Consider the following 17,877-nt stretch of genomic DNA (forward strand, 5'->3'; position numbering starts at 1 on the left):
GTGCGGACATATAATTTGAAGTACACCAACGGCAATATAGTTCTGAAGTTCAATACTCAAGGCATATGGGCTAAGTGCAATGAAGAAAAAATATCACTATGTGATTATCCGACCGAAATGCACATGGGGGGACAAAAGCAGTAGGACAACTAAAACTACCTGGGTATATAAAAGTTTTCTTGAATATCATTTAGGAAAGACATAAGAGTAAAATATGAATTCTCGTTGCAGGAAATATGTGAGAATAAGTTATAAGTAAAAACATAAGACGTCTAATTGATGAACAAGTATTATAATGAAAGGCAATTAAGTTTTTCTCTATACATTCAGTAAGTATGATATTCCAAAAAAGTACTTTCGAACTTGTCAGAAATGTGCTGGAAAACAATGTATTACATATTGTAAGGGGGAAGGATGCGTTTTATGGCCTCTCCTCTCAAATGCCAACCTCACCTACTCGCGGAGCACCCTGTTCTTGCGAACGAGGCTCTGGCGACCGAAGATGAGCGGTATAACTCTGTTTCCCACAATCACCTAGTCTAAACATTGGCTAGAGCAGGAAATGGCTCTCTGCGTTGCTTAAGTAACGTCTTAGACCTTGTCGTCTCAGGATACCTGTGACACAAGATAATCTAGTCGAAACCAGAACCAAAGTGGCACTGACAGCGTTACCAGAGCAGCTTTTAAACACCTTCTAACGCAGCTCCTACAAAAAGATGGATCAGTCGAACAGGACAAAATTTGTATCCGGAGATAAAATACCCATTGGGATCTCCGAGGGGGGAAGGCTGAGCGAGTGAATCATCGAACAACCACCAATGAAAATCACATAGCTTTTGCAGCATAGAACGTCAGAACCTTGCTAGTCAACGTCAAGGCCGACCGACCAGAGTGGCGCACTGCCCTAATCGATAAAGAACTGCAACGAACATCCAATTCAATAGTTGCTTTAAGCGAGACACGCTTTTCGGACGAAGGTAGCTTGGTAGAACAAGAGTATACTTTTTTCTGGAAAAGCTTGCCGAATGGCGAAATCAGACAATATGGCGTAGGCTTTGCCATTAGAAACGACCTGGCCGCTAAACTAACCGAAAATCCAGTTGGCATCTCAGAACGTTTAATGACCCTACGCTTTCCTGCAGCGAATAACACGTTTGTGGACATCGTTGCAGTATACGCACCCACTTTGAACTCCTCTGACAACTTAAAGGACAATTTCTACGAAACACTCGTTGCTACATTAAGTAAAATCCCAAAACGGGAACGAATTATTCTCCTTGGAGACTTCAACGCCAGAGTGGACAAATGTCAAGACTCAGAACTGTGGCCGTGAATAATAGGGAAACACTGCTCAGACAGCATCAATTCGAACGGAGAACATCTGCTGGCTCTTTGTGCAGAACACAATCTGTCTATAACGAACACCTATTTTATTACGAGACCTTATTCAAGGGGAACCTGGAGCCACCCGTGCTCAGGGCATTGGCATACTCTCGACTATGTGATCGTGAGAAGAAAAGATCTGAAAGAGGTGTTGGTTACTAAACCCAGAGCAGATCTGGAGTGCTGGACTGATCATATTAGGCTCCGATCATGGGTGCCCGCAGAAATTTTTTTCAGGGGGGGCAAAATATCATCTACGGTTAGCTTTACTGAAAGAAAAATTTCTCTAACGGTGACTATCGAAAAATTTCCAAAAAGATGGAATCAATTAAATGATCGTCAAGACCGAACGGCTGCATCGAGCTCCATAAAATCTTCAGATTTTTAACTAGAGGAGTTGCTCTTTCAGAATATGTATCACATTTCCATCTACGGTTAGTTTTATTGAAAGAAAAATTACTCTAACGGTGACTTTCGAAAAATTTCCAAAAAGATGGAATCAATTAAATGATCGTCAAGACCGAACGGCTGCTTCGAGCTCCATAAAATCTTCAGATTTTCAACTAGAGGAGTTGCTCTTTCAGGAAATGTATCACATTTCCATTTACGGTTAGTTTTATGGAAAGAAAAATTACTCTTACAGGGACTATCGAAAAATTTTCAAAAAGATGAAATCAATAAAATGATCGTCAAGACCGAACGGCTGCATCGAGCTCCATAAAATCTTCAATGTTATAAATATGACCGACCTTAGATGCGAAAGATTCAATATCTAGTAATTTTGAATTCTTGGGCAAAATATTGAACAAAGAAAAAAGCATTTCATGTTCTTTTGAGAATCTCGTTTCAAGGGCTGAAATCAGATGGTCTAAATGTTGGATGAATATAGATTTTTTGAAGTAATCTTCAGCTGAAGATGCTTCATAATTAGATATGAGGTTTGTTCGTAGAGTGGTTCACAACGGTTGTGAACAGTACAGAGCAAGCGCAATTCCATTTTAGGGGAACGAAAATCCATTTGCGCTTGCTCTGTACAGGGTGGGCAAATTTCGATGTTTTAGCACTACAGTTTTTAAACCAGAGGAGATACACAAAATCTGATACCCCATTCTCGTTCTCTTTTTCTGAGAAACTAATAATAGTAGAGTAGTCATCTTTGGCCACTTTCTTTTGTTTTCGACTTATAAGCAAAAAGTGGAAAAATGGCGATATCGAAATAAATTTATATCTCCGCTAATATTGATGATAGAGCTCTGAAATTGAAACATTATACAGGCACTTTCTTACGTAGAATCCAGTGGCGTGCTCGCCTTTTTAGCAGGATTTTTAATTACGAAGCTATGACCCAAAGTTATGTTTTTTTAAATGGGAACACTAGTTTTCTGTGCAGTTTTTTGAAAGCTTAATTTTTACTGATTTCAAAAATATATAACATCATATGGTTTGTATCAATATAAATAAGCGAAAATGGTCAAAAACCTTTTTTCCCGATATTTCTATGGTTTCAACTTTTGATGAGCATAGAAAAATATAGCATCGTATGATTACCAGTGTCTCTCTCTATAAGTCCTTTCATTGTTATAAAAATTTATGAAATATATCTTGATTCAAATTTTGTGAAAATAGGTCAAAAGCATAGAAAGAATGACATTGCCAGAAGGAGACTGCTTTTGTTATAGGAAACTCTATTTTTCTGTGCTCGTCAAAAGTTGAAACCATAGAAATTTTGAGAAAATAGGTTTTTGACCATTTTCTATTATTTATATTGATACAAACCATATGATGTTATATATTTTTGAAATCAGTAAAAATTAAGCTTTCAAAAAATTGCACAGAAAACTAGTGTTCCCATTTAAAAAAACATAACTTTGGGTCATAGCTTCGTAATTAAAAATCCTGCTAAAAAGGCGAGCACGCCACTGGATTCTACGTAAAAAAGTGCCTCTATAATGTTTCAATTTCAGAGCTCTGTCATCAGTATTAGCGGAGATATAAATTTATTTCGATATCGCCATTTTTCCAATTTTTGCTTATAACTCGAAAACAAAAGAAAGTGGCCAAAAATCACTACTACTATTGTAAGTTTCTCAGAAAAAGAGAACGAGAATAGGTTATCAGATTTTGTCTATCTCCTTTGGTTTAAAAGCTGTAGTGCTAAAACATCGAAATTTGCCCACCCTGTACAGTTCCCAACCGTTAGCAACCAGTCTACGAACAAGCCTATGTACATTTGTCTACCGCAAATTCGTGGTTTTCCAATCTCTATATTTGAGACTCTGAGCAATAGATGATGCTTTGGAAAAAATTTCTGTGAAGCATGCATCATCGGAACCATATTTTCCACATATATTTATAATAAAATTTATGTGACGTTGAACATCTACAAAATTGATAAAAACATCATGTAGTGTATTTGCTATTGGTTCCAATATATTTGAATATTTACTTGCTAACGTCGAACAAACCAAAAAAGTGAAAGGGTTTATTACAGCCCATAACTGAGCAGCTCTTTTTGTTGTTGAAGAATTCATTGAAATTTCTTTTTGAATATAATTTCAAAGTTTTCAGCGAAAACTCGCAAAGAGTTATATCTAGCTGACCAATGAGTTTCACAAAATACTATTGAAGGTGTTGTGCTGAAAAAAAATAAGGCGATCAGCATCTCAGGGGGGCCATGGACCCCCCTCCCCCCCCCCTGCGAGCGCCCATGGCTCCGATGACATCGCTTGATGACGAAATCTCAATGTCTGAAGTCATAAGTGCGATAAAAAATATGAAAAATGATAAGTCACAAGGTCTAGACGGCGTTCCAGCGGAGATATTTCAAAGCCCTGGATGAAGACATTGTCAATAGTCTCCTAGCACTAATCCGCAATATCTGGGAACAAGGAGATGTGCCACAAGACTTCAGAGACGCTTTAGTTATTAATCTTTATAAGAACAAAGGCGATACGTCTAATTGCAACAATTACAGGGGCATATCGTTGCTTAGTATGGCCGGCAAAATTCTCTCGAAGATTATGGCTAATCGTTTGATTCCAATCTTAGAAAAGCTTTTACCTGAATCCCAGTGCGGCTTTCGACCAAATCGAGGTACGGTGGCGGGTGGACCCAATTTTCACACTGCGACAGCTGCAAGAGAAGCCCCATGAATAACAATCAAGGATCTATACAGCCTACATCGATTGAAGCACAGCCCTCTGTGTTTAAGAGGGCTGTGATTGAAGTAAGGCCTTCGACTCGGTTAATCGGAGAGCGCTATAGAAAATCATGGGACGCCTTGGAGTACCCGAAAAATATTTAGCATTGTGTAAAAGCCTCCATACCAACAACACCGCTAGAATACAGCATAATGGCTCTACAACCGACCATTTCTTAACCAACTCTGGAATAAAACAAGGCTGCGTGTTAGCGCCTTTACAATATTTTCGCCATAGCTGTCTCGATAATTGCTGACATGAGTATGCCTGTAAGAGGTATTGGAATAAGATTCAGATTTGATGGAGGCCTATTTAACCTGAAGCGCCTCAGAGCAAAAACCCGTTCAAAGTTTATCACGGATCTTCAATATGCAGACGACTGCGCACTTATCGCTAGCAGCACAGAGGATCTACAGATAATGCTGGACACCTAAGAACATATACATATACGAAGCTTTAGGCCTTAGACTCAATATCGACAAAATCAAAATCCTGGTAAGTCTGCCAGAAAGCCTTCAAACACACATCAGCCTGGAGAATGAAACCCTGGAATAGGTCGAACAGTCCGAATAATTGGGAAGCTTCATAAATACTAGGGCTAACCTAGGCACGGAAATACACAACCGTATCAATTCGGCATCACGGACATTCTGGAAGCTGAAGGTCAGAGTGTTTCAAAATCACAACTTCAATCTGAAGACCAAGACAGCTGTTTACAAAGCAGTCGTCCTCCCAACGCTTCTTTACGGAAGCGAAAGCTGGATGCCCTACAGGCGACATATTAAACAGCTTCAACAAACGCAACAACGTCATCTAAGACAGATAATGCACATCAGATGGTTCCACAAAGTTTCGAATGCAGAAGTCTTGCAACGCGCGAGTTGTACAACAACTGAGACTCAAGTAACGAGGGCCCGACTCAGATGGAGCGGCCACATTCTGAGGATGGAAGACACAAGACTTCCGAAAATAGCTCTGTATGGCGAATTGACAGAGGGACTCCGGAAACCAGGAGGCCAGTATATGCGGTTTAAGGATACACTACATCAATCCCTGAAATCAGTTAATGCCAATCATAACTGGGAACAATTAGCGTTAGACAGGTTACAGTAGAGGTCTATGGTGCACTACATCCATTTGTGGTCCAGACATTCTCTTCAATATGAGTAGTATACAAAAAATTACGGTGTGCACACTACAACGGTAAATTTCAGTTCATAATATGGAGTTGAATTCAAGATTTGTGTTTAATATGAAATTCAAATGCTTTTTATTGAGACAGCCTTGGGGTAACCACTTCCGAAATCGATGTACTTTTGAAGTCATCCGAACTCCCGAAATCATTGTCGAAATCATCTTGATTTCCGAAATCAAGGTATATTTTTCACAGAGTGGTTAGCACCTCGGCTGCGCCCTTGTAGCCTTATGGTCGATGCAATTAATTGGGATGAAATGTGTAGAATATTGTCCAATGAAGTTTCATTTTTTTACAAAAATGCAGCCCTTTTTCAAGTAATTTGATCATTCATTTTATCGTTTTGATTTTAATTAACATGCTTTTGATTCCCATGCATGATTCCGACATCGATCGAAACTGTTAAACCTTCTGGACCGTTTTTATTCCATTTTCAGTACTGAAAAACGATGTAGCACCGTGAAAAACATCATGAATTTGGACATAACCGAGTGTTTATTCGCTTAGTACCGATAAGCCAGAGGTAAGACCTTTTTATCGACGCGAATTTCAGCGATTTTTGGCACATGAAAATTCCTTCGCCACATCTCACCGGTGGGTTCAAAAGCTGTTTCGTTCATTCTGATTAATCCTGATTTCGAGCACCTATTCTGTGGTGATGGTGTCTTATATTCATTCTAATTTCAATTAATCCTGTGTTTTAGTAGCGATTCCGATCGTTCTGCTTACGCCATATAGTGCCGAGCCCATTTCACGTGAAAATCCGCGTTTTTTTCTGTCAAGATATGTCCAAGTATAACTTTGTTGCCGGGGGTCCTTACCGTTAGACTTATTTCCGTAATTCTGCTATCATTAATTTTTTTGTTACCGTCAGCGTCGGAGTAGATTGCGTGAAGAAGTCCGCAGGTGCGCCACGTACAAGGTCAATTGCTGAGACCAAACCTCTAGAAGATCCGTCCAGAGATAAGACAACACTCCGTACTATTATCTGGGAACCGCAGCTCCCACCTTTGTGTTCTACCCCTACTGTTAGTACGATTCTCTACTGGTGTGAAAATCCGGGGGGAACAGAAAGTTCTCAGGGATAAACCGCCGTGTTTCTGTGCCGTCTTGTTCGAACCCTATCCCAGCTGAGATCCGACTTCCATGCCCGTTAAGTGTAAGTCTTGGTTCTGCCTAGCGAGCTAATCCGTAACATCAGTGGCGCGTTTGAGAAATCCTCACTTTCTAATGGCTATTTGTATATCACTCCGAGAAAAAAATCCATTTTCGTTGTGTAAAGTAAAATATTTCTATTCCATCTATTGCACTGTGATTTTCATTTAAATGATTCATTTTATATCTCTGTAAATCGGTGGATTTTCAGAGTTTTGTGATAATGCCTATTGTGTTCCTTATTACGAAACAACAAATAAACTTTGTGTACTCGGATTTCGATTTTCACTAGTTATCGCTAGCACCCCCAAAATAACAAGAAACATTCAGTAATAGCTAGTGGCCAAGAGGACTGGGGAAATAAAATTTTTATTGTAAAGATTTTATGGCACTGTGTCCCCTATGTTTTAAAACTGTAATTTCTATTTTCAGCCTTGATAAAGACCAGAAATAAAGGTCGAAACGTCGGCATCTCATGATGGATTTTATTTCCCCAGTCCTCTTGGCCACTAGCTATTACTGAATATTTCGAGAAGTTAGGACACGAATAGTGATGAATGATATCAAGAAACCTTGTCTTCGACTCGAAGCCACCAGGGCAGGTTTGCTATTTCCCTTTTAAAGAATAGCTGGCGCTCGAGACATTCGAGGAAACGCCGTTGCAATTGTTTAATTTTCTATTAGTATGTAGCACATACTTCCTTTATAATATGTCTCCTACAAGAATGCACAATGAATTGAAATAACTGTTTATAGCGCCTCTACAGATTGCTAGTCATAGTATTCTCATTTCTAATACAAATAGGCGGAAATAGGGGGAGCTGTGCCCCCCACCACTTCACAGATATTCATGATGCCCCCACCCTAGAAAAATAGAGAAATAGGAAAACAGAGGTAAAAAACAGCTATTCTGGAGCTAATTCGTTATTTTCAGCCATTTTTAGAATTGCTGCTCATCTTCTCCACCCAACATTTTTACCACGGGGGCGGTCACCTCAGACCAATCTGAGGGGTGCCCCCCACAGAAAATGATTATTTCCGCCTATGCACATTTGAAACTGAACTGAAATATCAAATCTAGAAAAATTTAATTGAAGAACAAATATTCATTCATGTTATTCACATTCCCAGGTGAAATGATTTTTTCTATATGAATTTCCACATAAAAAATTTCTCGGACAGTCTCGCCATTGTCTACAATTCGAAACCTGCTGAAAAAAGACGTTCGCAAAATGCTGCCATCTTTTCGACGGAAGTGGAAACTATTGTAATGTTCGAAACTTTTACTGATCGTTCAAGTGTTCTGGCAACACTACATTTTAGTAGTCTTTCCCCCTTATATGGATGGCGGGAAAGTCCCGTGGTATAAACTTCTCTTAAAGGTTTACTGAAACGGTGGAAACTGCCATTATAGCCCAACACTAGTTATTATAACGAATTCAATTGTTACCTAGCGCAACCTAGTTTGCGCTATATTAGGATATTGTCAAATGATTGCACTGAGTTTAAAATATGCAGTATGTGCATCTGTTCATCCAATTACTTATAGCGAATTCTATTGTAATAACTGGCTTTAGATCCCTCTAGTGAGTTCAAAATATGCACTCAGTTCACACTAGTTCTGCCACTGGAATTTGCTATCAGTGTTCTTTCCAATGTCATTGAAATGTCTTATATTTTTCAAAATTGATAGTTAATTCCTCATTCGTTTGGAGAAATCATTATTTTTACTTGGATATGGCAAGAATTCTTCGTAATTACATTCTGATGAAATACCAAAGACTGTAGAATGATCTGAGAAGGGACATAATGTTTCAAGAAAGGTTGTTATTTCCAATAAAATTCAAGCCCATCAATACCATTTTCTTGACTCAACTGGTACGTTCAAGGTGTAATATTTTGCCTTCTATTACTCTGAAGAAATATCATGAAATGGGAATTTTTATTTCAGTTTTACTGGTTTTTGAGAAGGAATTCGAATCGAGCATTGTTCGATGAAATGTCTTTACTGTAACAATTATATTATATTTTTATTTTTGTTTCAGGATGTCTGAGACAGTTTTAGATGAAACATCACACATCGAAACTATTCTGGAAGAATCAGATAACGAGAAAGAGAAATGTGGAGACGTTTATCAAGAAGAAAAAGAATTTGAAAAGGAAGAGGTTAGTACAATTGCTATTCGATTTATCTACATACAGCTAGCCAGAAGCCCAATTACATGTGTAAATACAGGGTTTCCCAAATTGTTTGGTTATGGCTGTTTCTGGTACCTACTTTCAGATTAGATAGGGAAAAATGTTGAAAGAAGTCCTGATCTGGATTTTCGTGTAAAGTCCATTAATGGAATCTATTTCAGTATATATGTTCATTTGTCTTGAAGATATAACCGACTTTTGTGTGATTTGATGTGATCTGGATCAAATGAGACATGAACCATAGTCATCATGTATTTTTTTCGATGGAGAATGGTCTTTCTATTGGAATCTTGAATGATGACTTGTAGCTAGTAAGATTCAGACTTTGACATTTATATATTGTTATGCATTTAAATAATTAATATTAGTTCATGAATCACAATCAGAATCATTTTAAGAAATCATAATTAGAGATAGGTATTACACGCAATGTGAATATCGTGTTCCGAAACATTGACACCAAATTATCGAGTTGACTGTTGACCGCAATGTATAATTGAGAAGCATTTGGACGAGCTTATTTCCAATGACAAGGAAACAACTTTTGTCATTGTTTGCACGCGAACAGAGAAAGTGGAATATAAAGCATCATTAGCTGTTATTGTGGTTGATAATTTCATTGGAATCGCTTATAAATTGTTTCATATTCAAATCGGTACTTATTGTAGGTAATTTGAAAACATTAAATTTTAACAGTGATTACTCTTTGACACATGTGTAATGGAATTAAACCAAAAGGAGGAAATACTGCATACAAGGATCATTCAAAAATAGTCGTCAAGAAGGCCATGGAATTTTGAACCCGTACAAGCTTTACGGAGCTTCTGAGGGGTAATTTGGTACCTATGGAGAATCAGGATAATATGAATATGAATGAATATGAATAACCTAAAAGTGGAGCTTGAGTTGCACAACCACATTATTCGCAGAGTGAAAATAGAATAGTACCTATGTAAACAGCTCTAGCATAATGAAAACTTCTCAAGAAGCCGATTCTCGCAAAATCCCATATATAGTTTGTTGGGTTTGGACAATAACAATCACAAATTTTTATAGAAGCATATGATCTAACATCTCGCTTTAACACACACCGGTTCATTTATGGCCGTATGCACCGTTTGATTGAACGAAGCTTAAGCTCGAAAACGACGTTTAAGCATAGAATCTCTATGAAAAAAAAAGGATGTTCAATAGTTGGGGAGCCGAAGTGGGAAATTCGGGATTTACTCGAGCGTGTCAGATAAGGAGAGATACCTTGGACCCTGTAGAGTATCTCTACCAAAAATTAGACCTGTATATAGAGAGAATTGTCTAGGATAGTCTGTCAGAATAGCAAAAAAAAACGATCATTGTACATACTCGAGCGTGTCAGATTAAGATATATGTGGTTAATTACATGTTGAAAAGTATATATATTCTCTTAATCTGACAATTTAAGCGTGACGAAAATATGTGGAAGGGCGCCAAAGTTGAAAAAAAAACGTCACGTGTACATTCTCGAGCGCGTTGGCGTTTTTTTTATTTTGAAGCTAATGATTCAAGAATAACGGAAAAAATATAATCTGGCAGTTTCAGCAATCCGAAATAAAAAAAATTGGCTATAAAGTTCACAAAAATCAGTTTTTTTGAATTATCTCCTCCCCTGGGCTTCAAATCTTTTCCGCATTCATTAAAAAAGTTGTAGAGCATAACATTTCCTACAAATTTTGTCTCAAGCAATTTTGTTCTACGTTCAAGCGTTTTCGAGATATGTATATGGTGATTAATGTACATTAGACTGGGTTTCTACATTGACCTTGGCCTTTCGTATGTGTAGCTAAGCTCCTCGCACTCATCGCCCTCTAACTCGAAAACAGTTAAGAGTAGGCAAAATTGCTTCAAACGGAACTTGTATAGAATTTTATTATCTACAACTTTCATAATGAATACAAAAATGATTAGAGGTACAGGCATGGAGATATTCGAAAAAAATGCATTTTCATTATCTTAAAAGTGTCAGATTAAAACCCCCCCCCCCCTGATTAGTGTCAGATTAATGAGTCAACACGTCTACAACACCAAGATTGACCATCTGTATGAAAATCTGACAAACTCGAGTATGTACAAGTAACGATTTTTTTTACATTTTCAAAGGATCGCTGTGACCTTGAGTCACGTCCAAATTGTCAGTCCCTTGAAAAGTAGCTTCCTTTGGGTCCAATTAACATATCCTCCAAAAATCTGACCCGTTCGAGAATTTTTTTTTAAACCATTTTCAACTCTTCCGTACGGCCAGCCCCACCGCGCAAACTGTCAGATAAACATAAATGCATCATCAGAGACACGTAGGGCATATACAATTGGCGAATCCAAAAATCTAGACGCCCTCTGCCGGCTGGATTACAAAACTACTTTGTCAGTACTGCAAAGTCAAAACAAGTTTTGTTTCTTATGTTTTCTCTCATCTCAAATTGTCCAACAAAGTATTATAATTATTATTTGGAGAAGTTATACTGGGATTATTGTCTGGGTTTCTGAATAGAAATATTGATTCCGAAAAAATATTGGAAAAGGTATTTATACCAGTGCTTTCAACTGGCAGGAGTTAGGTTGAACGATTTTTCTTTGCGAGAGTTTTCTGCTAAATTCAATTGACGATTTAGAAATACAATTTCATAATTTTCATACTTCCAAATGAATGCTTTTTCTCATCTGTAGAACTTGTTCCACGAGCTGAATCATATTTATGTCTCTTGAGATTTCAGTACGAGGAATACCTATATCATAACATGGAATTGAAATATTTTAAATAGAAACTTTAAAACTTCCACATAAACGCTTTACTTATCAATATGTTCAGTTTCTACCTCCTTAGCAAACTTAGTATATGCTACCTCAACATTATTACCTAGGTTTACTTCAAAAAAGAATCTATGATATAATAGGAATTTGTGTGTAGGTACACCAATATCATCGATTTTATTCCACAATTCATCCCTTTTAAATGAAGTATTTCCAAAGAATGTTTATCTTTCTTTACGAATCTAAATCAGTCAATTCACTTCCAATAAATATCTTGATTTACTAGAAAAACTCTGTTAGGCCGTACAAATCTAGAAAATAGTACTGACAAACGTCAAAGTTTGTTTGCATTTCGCAGCGCCCTCAACGGTAATTGGATTCGCGAATAGCTTAATATGACACGCTCGAGTATGTACACCTGACGATTTTTCTACATCTTTGACAACCTGCATACGCTTTCCCCACCGCTGAAAGTGCATACTTCACGGAACCTTTTTTTCTTTCTACCATCTAATCTTCAAAATCCACTAGGTTTCCACGACGCTCGAGTAAATACCAATTTAGCATCTTCGGCTCCCCAACTATAAGGAATTAATCTCGTTAATGAAACGGTGCATAAAACAACTAAATGCTTGTGTGCAACGAACGATCAGCTGATTTTGACAAATCGTTAGAGTAGGTACCCTATTTGTAAAAGTGGGAATTTATTCTGTAATCGTGGATCGTGGATTTGTTGACATTTTATCGAACCTAACAAATTTCGAATTTCTCGAGCTCTTTTAGTCATTTGTCATTTCTTATCTGGATGAGAGTGTTTAACCTTGGCATGGTCACATTATTCGACTTTCGTTTGGTTTCTTTCACGGCGCTTTGGGCAGAACGAGCATTTTCCGAAATCCTTGAAATCGCTTGTCTTTTCCACTCGGTGCTTACGAAATAAGTATACAGGGTGATTCATCGTGATGGCCTATTAGACGTTTACGTCTAATTACGATTAGCTCAGATCATAATTTTCTGCTGAAAATTTGCATGTTGTGATTTGCGGCAATGAACTTTCTTCCTAAAATATTTTGATCCCTGCAGCTACCGGTTATTCGGAAAACAACCTACTTCCTTATTTTAGAAGGCACACCCAGTTTATCTTCGCCTCGTAGGGTATTTGATCAGATGGAAATTTCAATAGTACCTATCAGTATCACCAAAAATAGTGAAAATGGAAAGTTATACTTCTTTTAATATTTCTGCTTAGGAGTTTTTCAAATGTAGTATTATGACAATCTTTGGTGTTTGAACCTAAAATGTACTACATGCAGAATGTTTATGAGAAGATTATCAAGTTGGACAAATAGAATTCATCAAAACTCAAGATTTTCAATCAACAAGCTATATCTTTATTTAACAGATAGATTTTTCGATCTAGTAAATTATCAAGATGAAAATACTTGTTGGGTTTGGGAACGTTATTAAAAGAAACCACTCTGTGTGATGGCCAACGTTTCGCAAAATTTATAATTGCATCATCAGGGCTCTAGAAAAACAACTAAAAGTAAGAAAACTACATCGCAACCGAACAATTTGATACAACCTTCAACCAACAGAAAACCAAGAGGAGTACAATCATTTGAAACAGAAATATAAATACGGACAACATATGAGTGGCTCAGAGGAAAAGTGATCTAAATACAATGTGAAATGTTGGAAATGAAGGTTTTACGTTTCAATTGATTGAAAAACCGCATTGATAGGTATGGAAAATTTTGTTGAGAGGAAAAACATTAAATGGGTATAACTCGGTCAAAACGACGATTTGACTCATACCACTCATAAGAAGAATAATATGCAACCTTTGGTACCCAAATATCGGTATAACTCAAAAATCGGAATTTTTGACTTATACCACTTTTCCTCTGACCGGCTCATATATAAAAAGGATTCTTTTCCTGAATGATATAAATATAAATAACATGAATATGAATAGAAAAATATAAAAAATGTAAAAAATATAATAAAAAATAGATTTCTCTCGAAATACTCACATTCACAGTTGTGCATTCTTTGGTCTATTAGAATATCACAGTCAAAAATAAAACGGTAAAATAACATAATGGGTACTAAAAAATTCATCGAAAATATCAGGGTAGCAGATATCCAGGAGAGATGAATAAATCGAATAATAATGTAGCAGTCTAACAAGAACAATAACACAGGAGTGACAACATGTTTGAAAACAATTCAGGTGTTAAATCTTGCTAACAATTTGAAATATGAGGAACTAAGTCCATTAATGTCAGATCTTTTGTTGACAGAATTAGGCTCTTTTTTTGAGATGATTTGTATAAAAATCATCAGTGATGAAGAAGAATCTCGACGACCTATGTAAACTGATCCGAACTAAACCGTTCCACATGAGTTAGGGATATTGACTTGAATTGCAAAAAAATATAGTTGAAATAAGATTTTTGTGATGAAAATTCATAGTAATATGATTTCAAGTTGCATATTAATTTTAGCCTGTAAGTCTGCAGCGTATACAGGGTGGTTAAGAAAAATCGAGTGAAATAACGAAATTTTATTCCCAGAGAATTCAAGCATTTTAAGACTATCAATACAATGTATGGCCTCCACGGGCATCAATAACATCTTGACATCTTCTTTGCATACTACACACGAGGTTGTTGAACACTTCTTGAGGAATTAGGTTCCATAAACGGGACAGAAGCTCTCTCAGATCATTTAAGGATTCTGGGATAGGTTGATGATTATCTAATCTTCTTTGGAGCATATCCCATGCATGCTCTATGCAATTCAAATCTGATGAGTGCGAAGGTATTGGTAAATGTGGAATACCAAACTCCTCGCGCGCATTCTCCACTATGGCTGCACGGTGCAGTCTAGCGTTATCGTCTAGAAATTGAAAAGTTTCACCAATAGCAGCGTAAAAATTTGGCACAACATTGTCAATGACATGCTCCCTATAGTGTAAGGCGCTCATATTCCCAGGAGAAATGTGTAAATCTGTGCGCCCGTTGAAACATATCCCGGCCCATAACACTACCCCTTCGGAATGGATGGACTTCTTGGACATAGCGACGATTACGAGGTATGCGTGGGATTGTCCATATCCTTATTCTTCGAGAATCTGGAAATCGTCCATATCTGGATTCATCAGAGAAAAGGACACTACGCCATTGATCGTTCCAATTGATATGTTGCCTTGCTCATTCCAGTCTTTGAGGCTTATGGTCAAGTGTTAATGGAACTCCTTTTAATGGACGTCTAACTAAAACCTAGATTCACCTCTCTCAAACGTCGTCTGATGGTTTCGATGGAAACTTGGACCCCATCTGCATTTTGAAGAGTATTCCGTAGCATTCTACACGTAGATATATGGTTTCTTCTCTCCGAAACGGTGATGAAACGATCCTGAGCAGGTGTGTTTTTCGTCGCCCACCAAGCCTTGGTTTTTCCAACACGAAACCTGTCTCCCTGAACCTATTCCAAAGTCGAGATATCACACTTTGGCTGACTTGGAGCCTTTCCGCTACAACAACCTGAGTTAGGCCAAGACTATATGGCTAGGAATAAACGGATGATATTATGTATTTACAAGAACATGTTTTCGGAGAATCATAAACGTAATTTGTTAGTTCGATGCAAATAGAGAAATTTCTATAACTGTTCAGCACACACCGATTAATGAAATCAATTTTGCACCAACTCACACAAGCGTCAGAGCAAAAAGTTACGATATATTGGACGTCGACTGATTGGAGAAAGTACCTACCATTAAAAAGTGAATTTGTCTATGTGAAAGCTCCGAACAATGACAAACACATTTGTGTCTATCGATAAATTTGCGATTGAGACCGTTGCACGAACAAAAGATATCCTATTCGTTGGAACACACAAATTTATATAAGAGATAGGAGATAGTATTGAACTTTGAGGACGCTGAAGTTTTCAAGTCGTTGTCCTTATTTGATGAGATTTTTAAGACAACAAATGAGATCAGTACAGAAATATTGGTAGAGGCGGTAGAGCTTATAATAGGAACGTACGCAATTAACGTTACTGTGTTGTCTAGTGCGATGCGATATGAAGTACGTTCAAAAAAATTTGTCATCAACTAGGCTATGGAATTTTGAAGATTATGTGTTTTGACTGAACGTAATGTTTGAATTGACATTCACTTACTCTTTCTAAAATGAAAAAATTTACTTATAATTCAAATACAACAACAATCCAGAACTTCACAGCGTACTTTACCTGGAAACTAAAATTTCTGCTTAGTTACGGAATATCTACCTTGACCACGAATTTTTCTGAACGCACGTTACTTTTGGCAACTGAATGTTACTTAGTTATCGGTTTTTGGTTCACGTTCTACAGGGTGTTTCATGAGTCGTTGGCCATAGCCTAATGGTGAATGCAGGTCATCCAGGACTTTCAGAAAACTTGCTTGTTATGTATCCTAAGGCTATTAGTTTCGGGGTGATGAATATTGACCTAAATTTGCTATAGCCATAACTCTGGACTGCAAGATCCGATTTCGATCAAATTTTATGGGTTTTTCAGGGCAGTATTCAGAATATCATGATTTTTCATTCAAGCCCCAAAATATATATTTTTTACAACCCTTAATGAAATTGCATTATTGCCATGAAAAACTACATAATTTATTCAAAGAAATTCACTTTTCACTTTGCATGGCACACTTGTTACAAGGGAATAGGAACCGGACGAATTCATATTTTATGTCTTTTTTTCGAAATACGTCCTGTTTTTATTCCTTCGGTGATAATATTTATTGTCCATTGCTGCGATTCTGAGTTATTTCAAATTCTGTTCAACTCTTCTTCATTGCAAACCCTCAGCACATACTGAGTGTTCGAAAAAAGTGTTTAAAAGTATGCAAAGTCGAGCTGTGAATTCTTTTTAAATTACAAATTGAAAAATTGAATTAAGATACAAATGATGAGAACCATCTTGGAAAATGTAATCCGTAAGTGTATTTGATTCATAACACACATAAGTATTAAAATTTATTCTTCAACGATGAAAATGTACTATCATGAGATGTTCGAAATGGAGTTCTTCTATCTCGACACATTTCTTAGCGCTTAAAACCAAATTATTTATTGCCCTTCTTATCATATCGGGATTTTGTTTAACTTCTGCACAGGCTGCTTCTATCCTCTGCCGCAAATGCTCCCGTGATGTCAGAAGTGTCAGTCACTTTTTCACGCACACTCAGTGGGACCTAAGGGTTCAAAATGAAAAAGAGTTGAACACAATAAAAAAAAATTAAATTTTCGACCAAAGACAATGGGTAATATCACCAAAGGTATAAGAACAGGACCGCATTTTGAATAAATGACATATTTGTACACGCACGTTTTCAGAAAAACGTGTTTCGTTATAACATATCAAACGGAAAATTAATCGTAACATTTGAAAAAAAAATTGACTATCATTATTGAGTTATTTCGAGAGAAAATTATTTTTCCGGCAGTTTGAAGCAGCATTTAATGCAGTTCGCTGTATGTCTTCCGACCAATACCGACAGTTATGCCGGTTTACAATGCTATTAAGGTAAAATAAACACTCGTCCGAAAAACAGATTTCGAACATATAGTTTTGATTACCGTCAATCATTTCACTGACCACTTCACAGAACTGGAGTCGATGATCAGGATCATCCTCATTCTGTTCCTGAACCAATCGTATCTTATAAGGATGGAATTTATGTTTTTTAAGGATTCTCATCATTGGTGTGCGTAAAACAAAAAATACATCGGACAATTTCTTACTAATAAAGGTCGGATCCATTGCTACATGACCTAAGACAGCCACGTCCCTCGCTTCGTCTTTTTCACGCAACCTCTTTTTGATTCCGACTGAACCAGTAGCGTCAAATTTGGGAACCAGTTGCACAACGTAAGCAACGGAAGTATAAAGCTGCTG

General features: G+C 37.1%; 1 protein-coding gene across 7 annotated transcripts in view; it reads left to right on the forward strand.

The window, feature by feature from the left end:
- Positions 1 to 17,877, forward strand: part of LOC123319007 (progestin and adipoQ receptor family member 3-like) — a 76,521-nt gene that overhangs the window by 25,913 nt on the left and 32,731 nt on the right. Inside the window, exons 1-2 of one of the 7 annotated variants that reach the window (XM_044905801.1) lie at positions 8,601 to 8,822; positions 8,979 to 9,099. In XM_044905801.1, coding sequence (XP_044761736.1) covers positions 8,743 to 8,822; positions 8,979 to 9,099 — 201 coding nt within the window. In that variant the 5' untranslated portion in view covers positions 8,601 to 8,742. Of the gene's footprint in view, positions 1 to 8,600; positions 8,823 to 8,978; positions 9,100 to 17,877 lie in introns of those variants that run through there. The other 6 variants (XM_044905802.1, XM_044905803.1, XM_044905805.1 and 3 more) reach the window with 6 other exon arrangements.

This window comes from Coccinella septempunctata, chromosome 8 (genome assembly GCF_907165205.1).
Source record: "Coccinella septempunctata chromosome 8, icCocSept1.1, whole genome shotgun sequence".
NCBI classification, from domain to species: Eukaryota; Metazoa; Arthropoda; class Insecta; order Coleoptera; family Coccinellidae; genus Coccinella; species Coccinella septempunctata.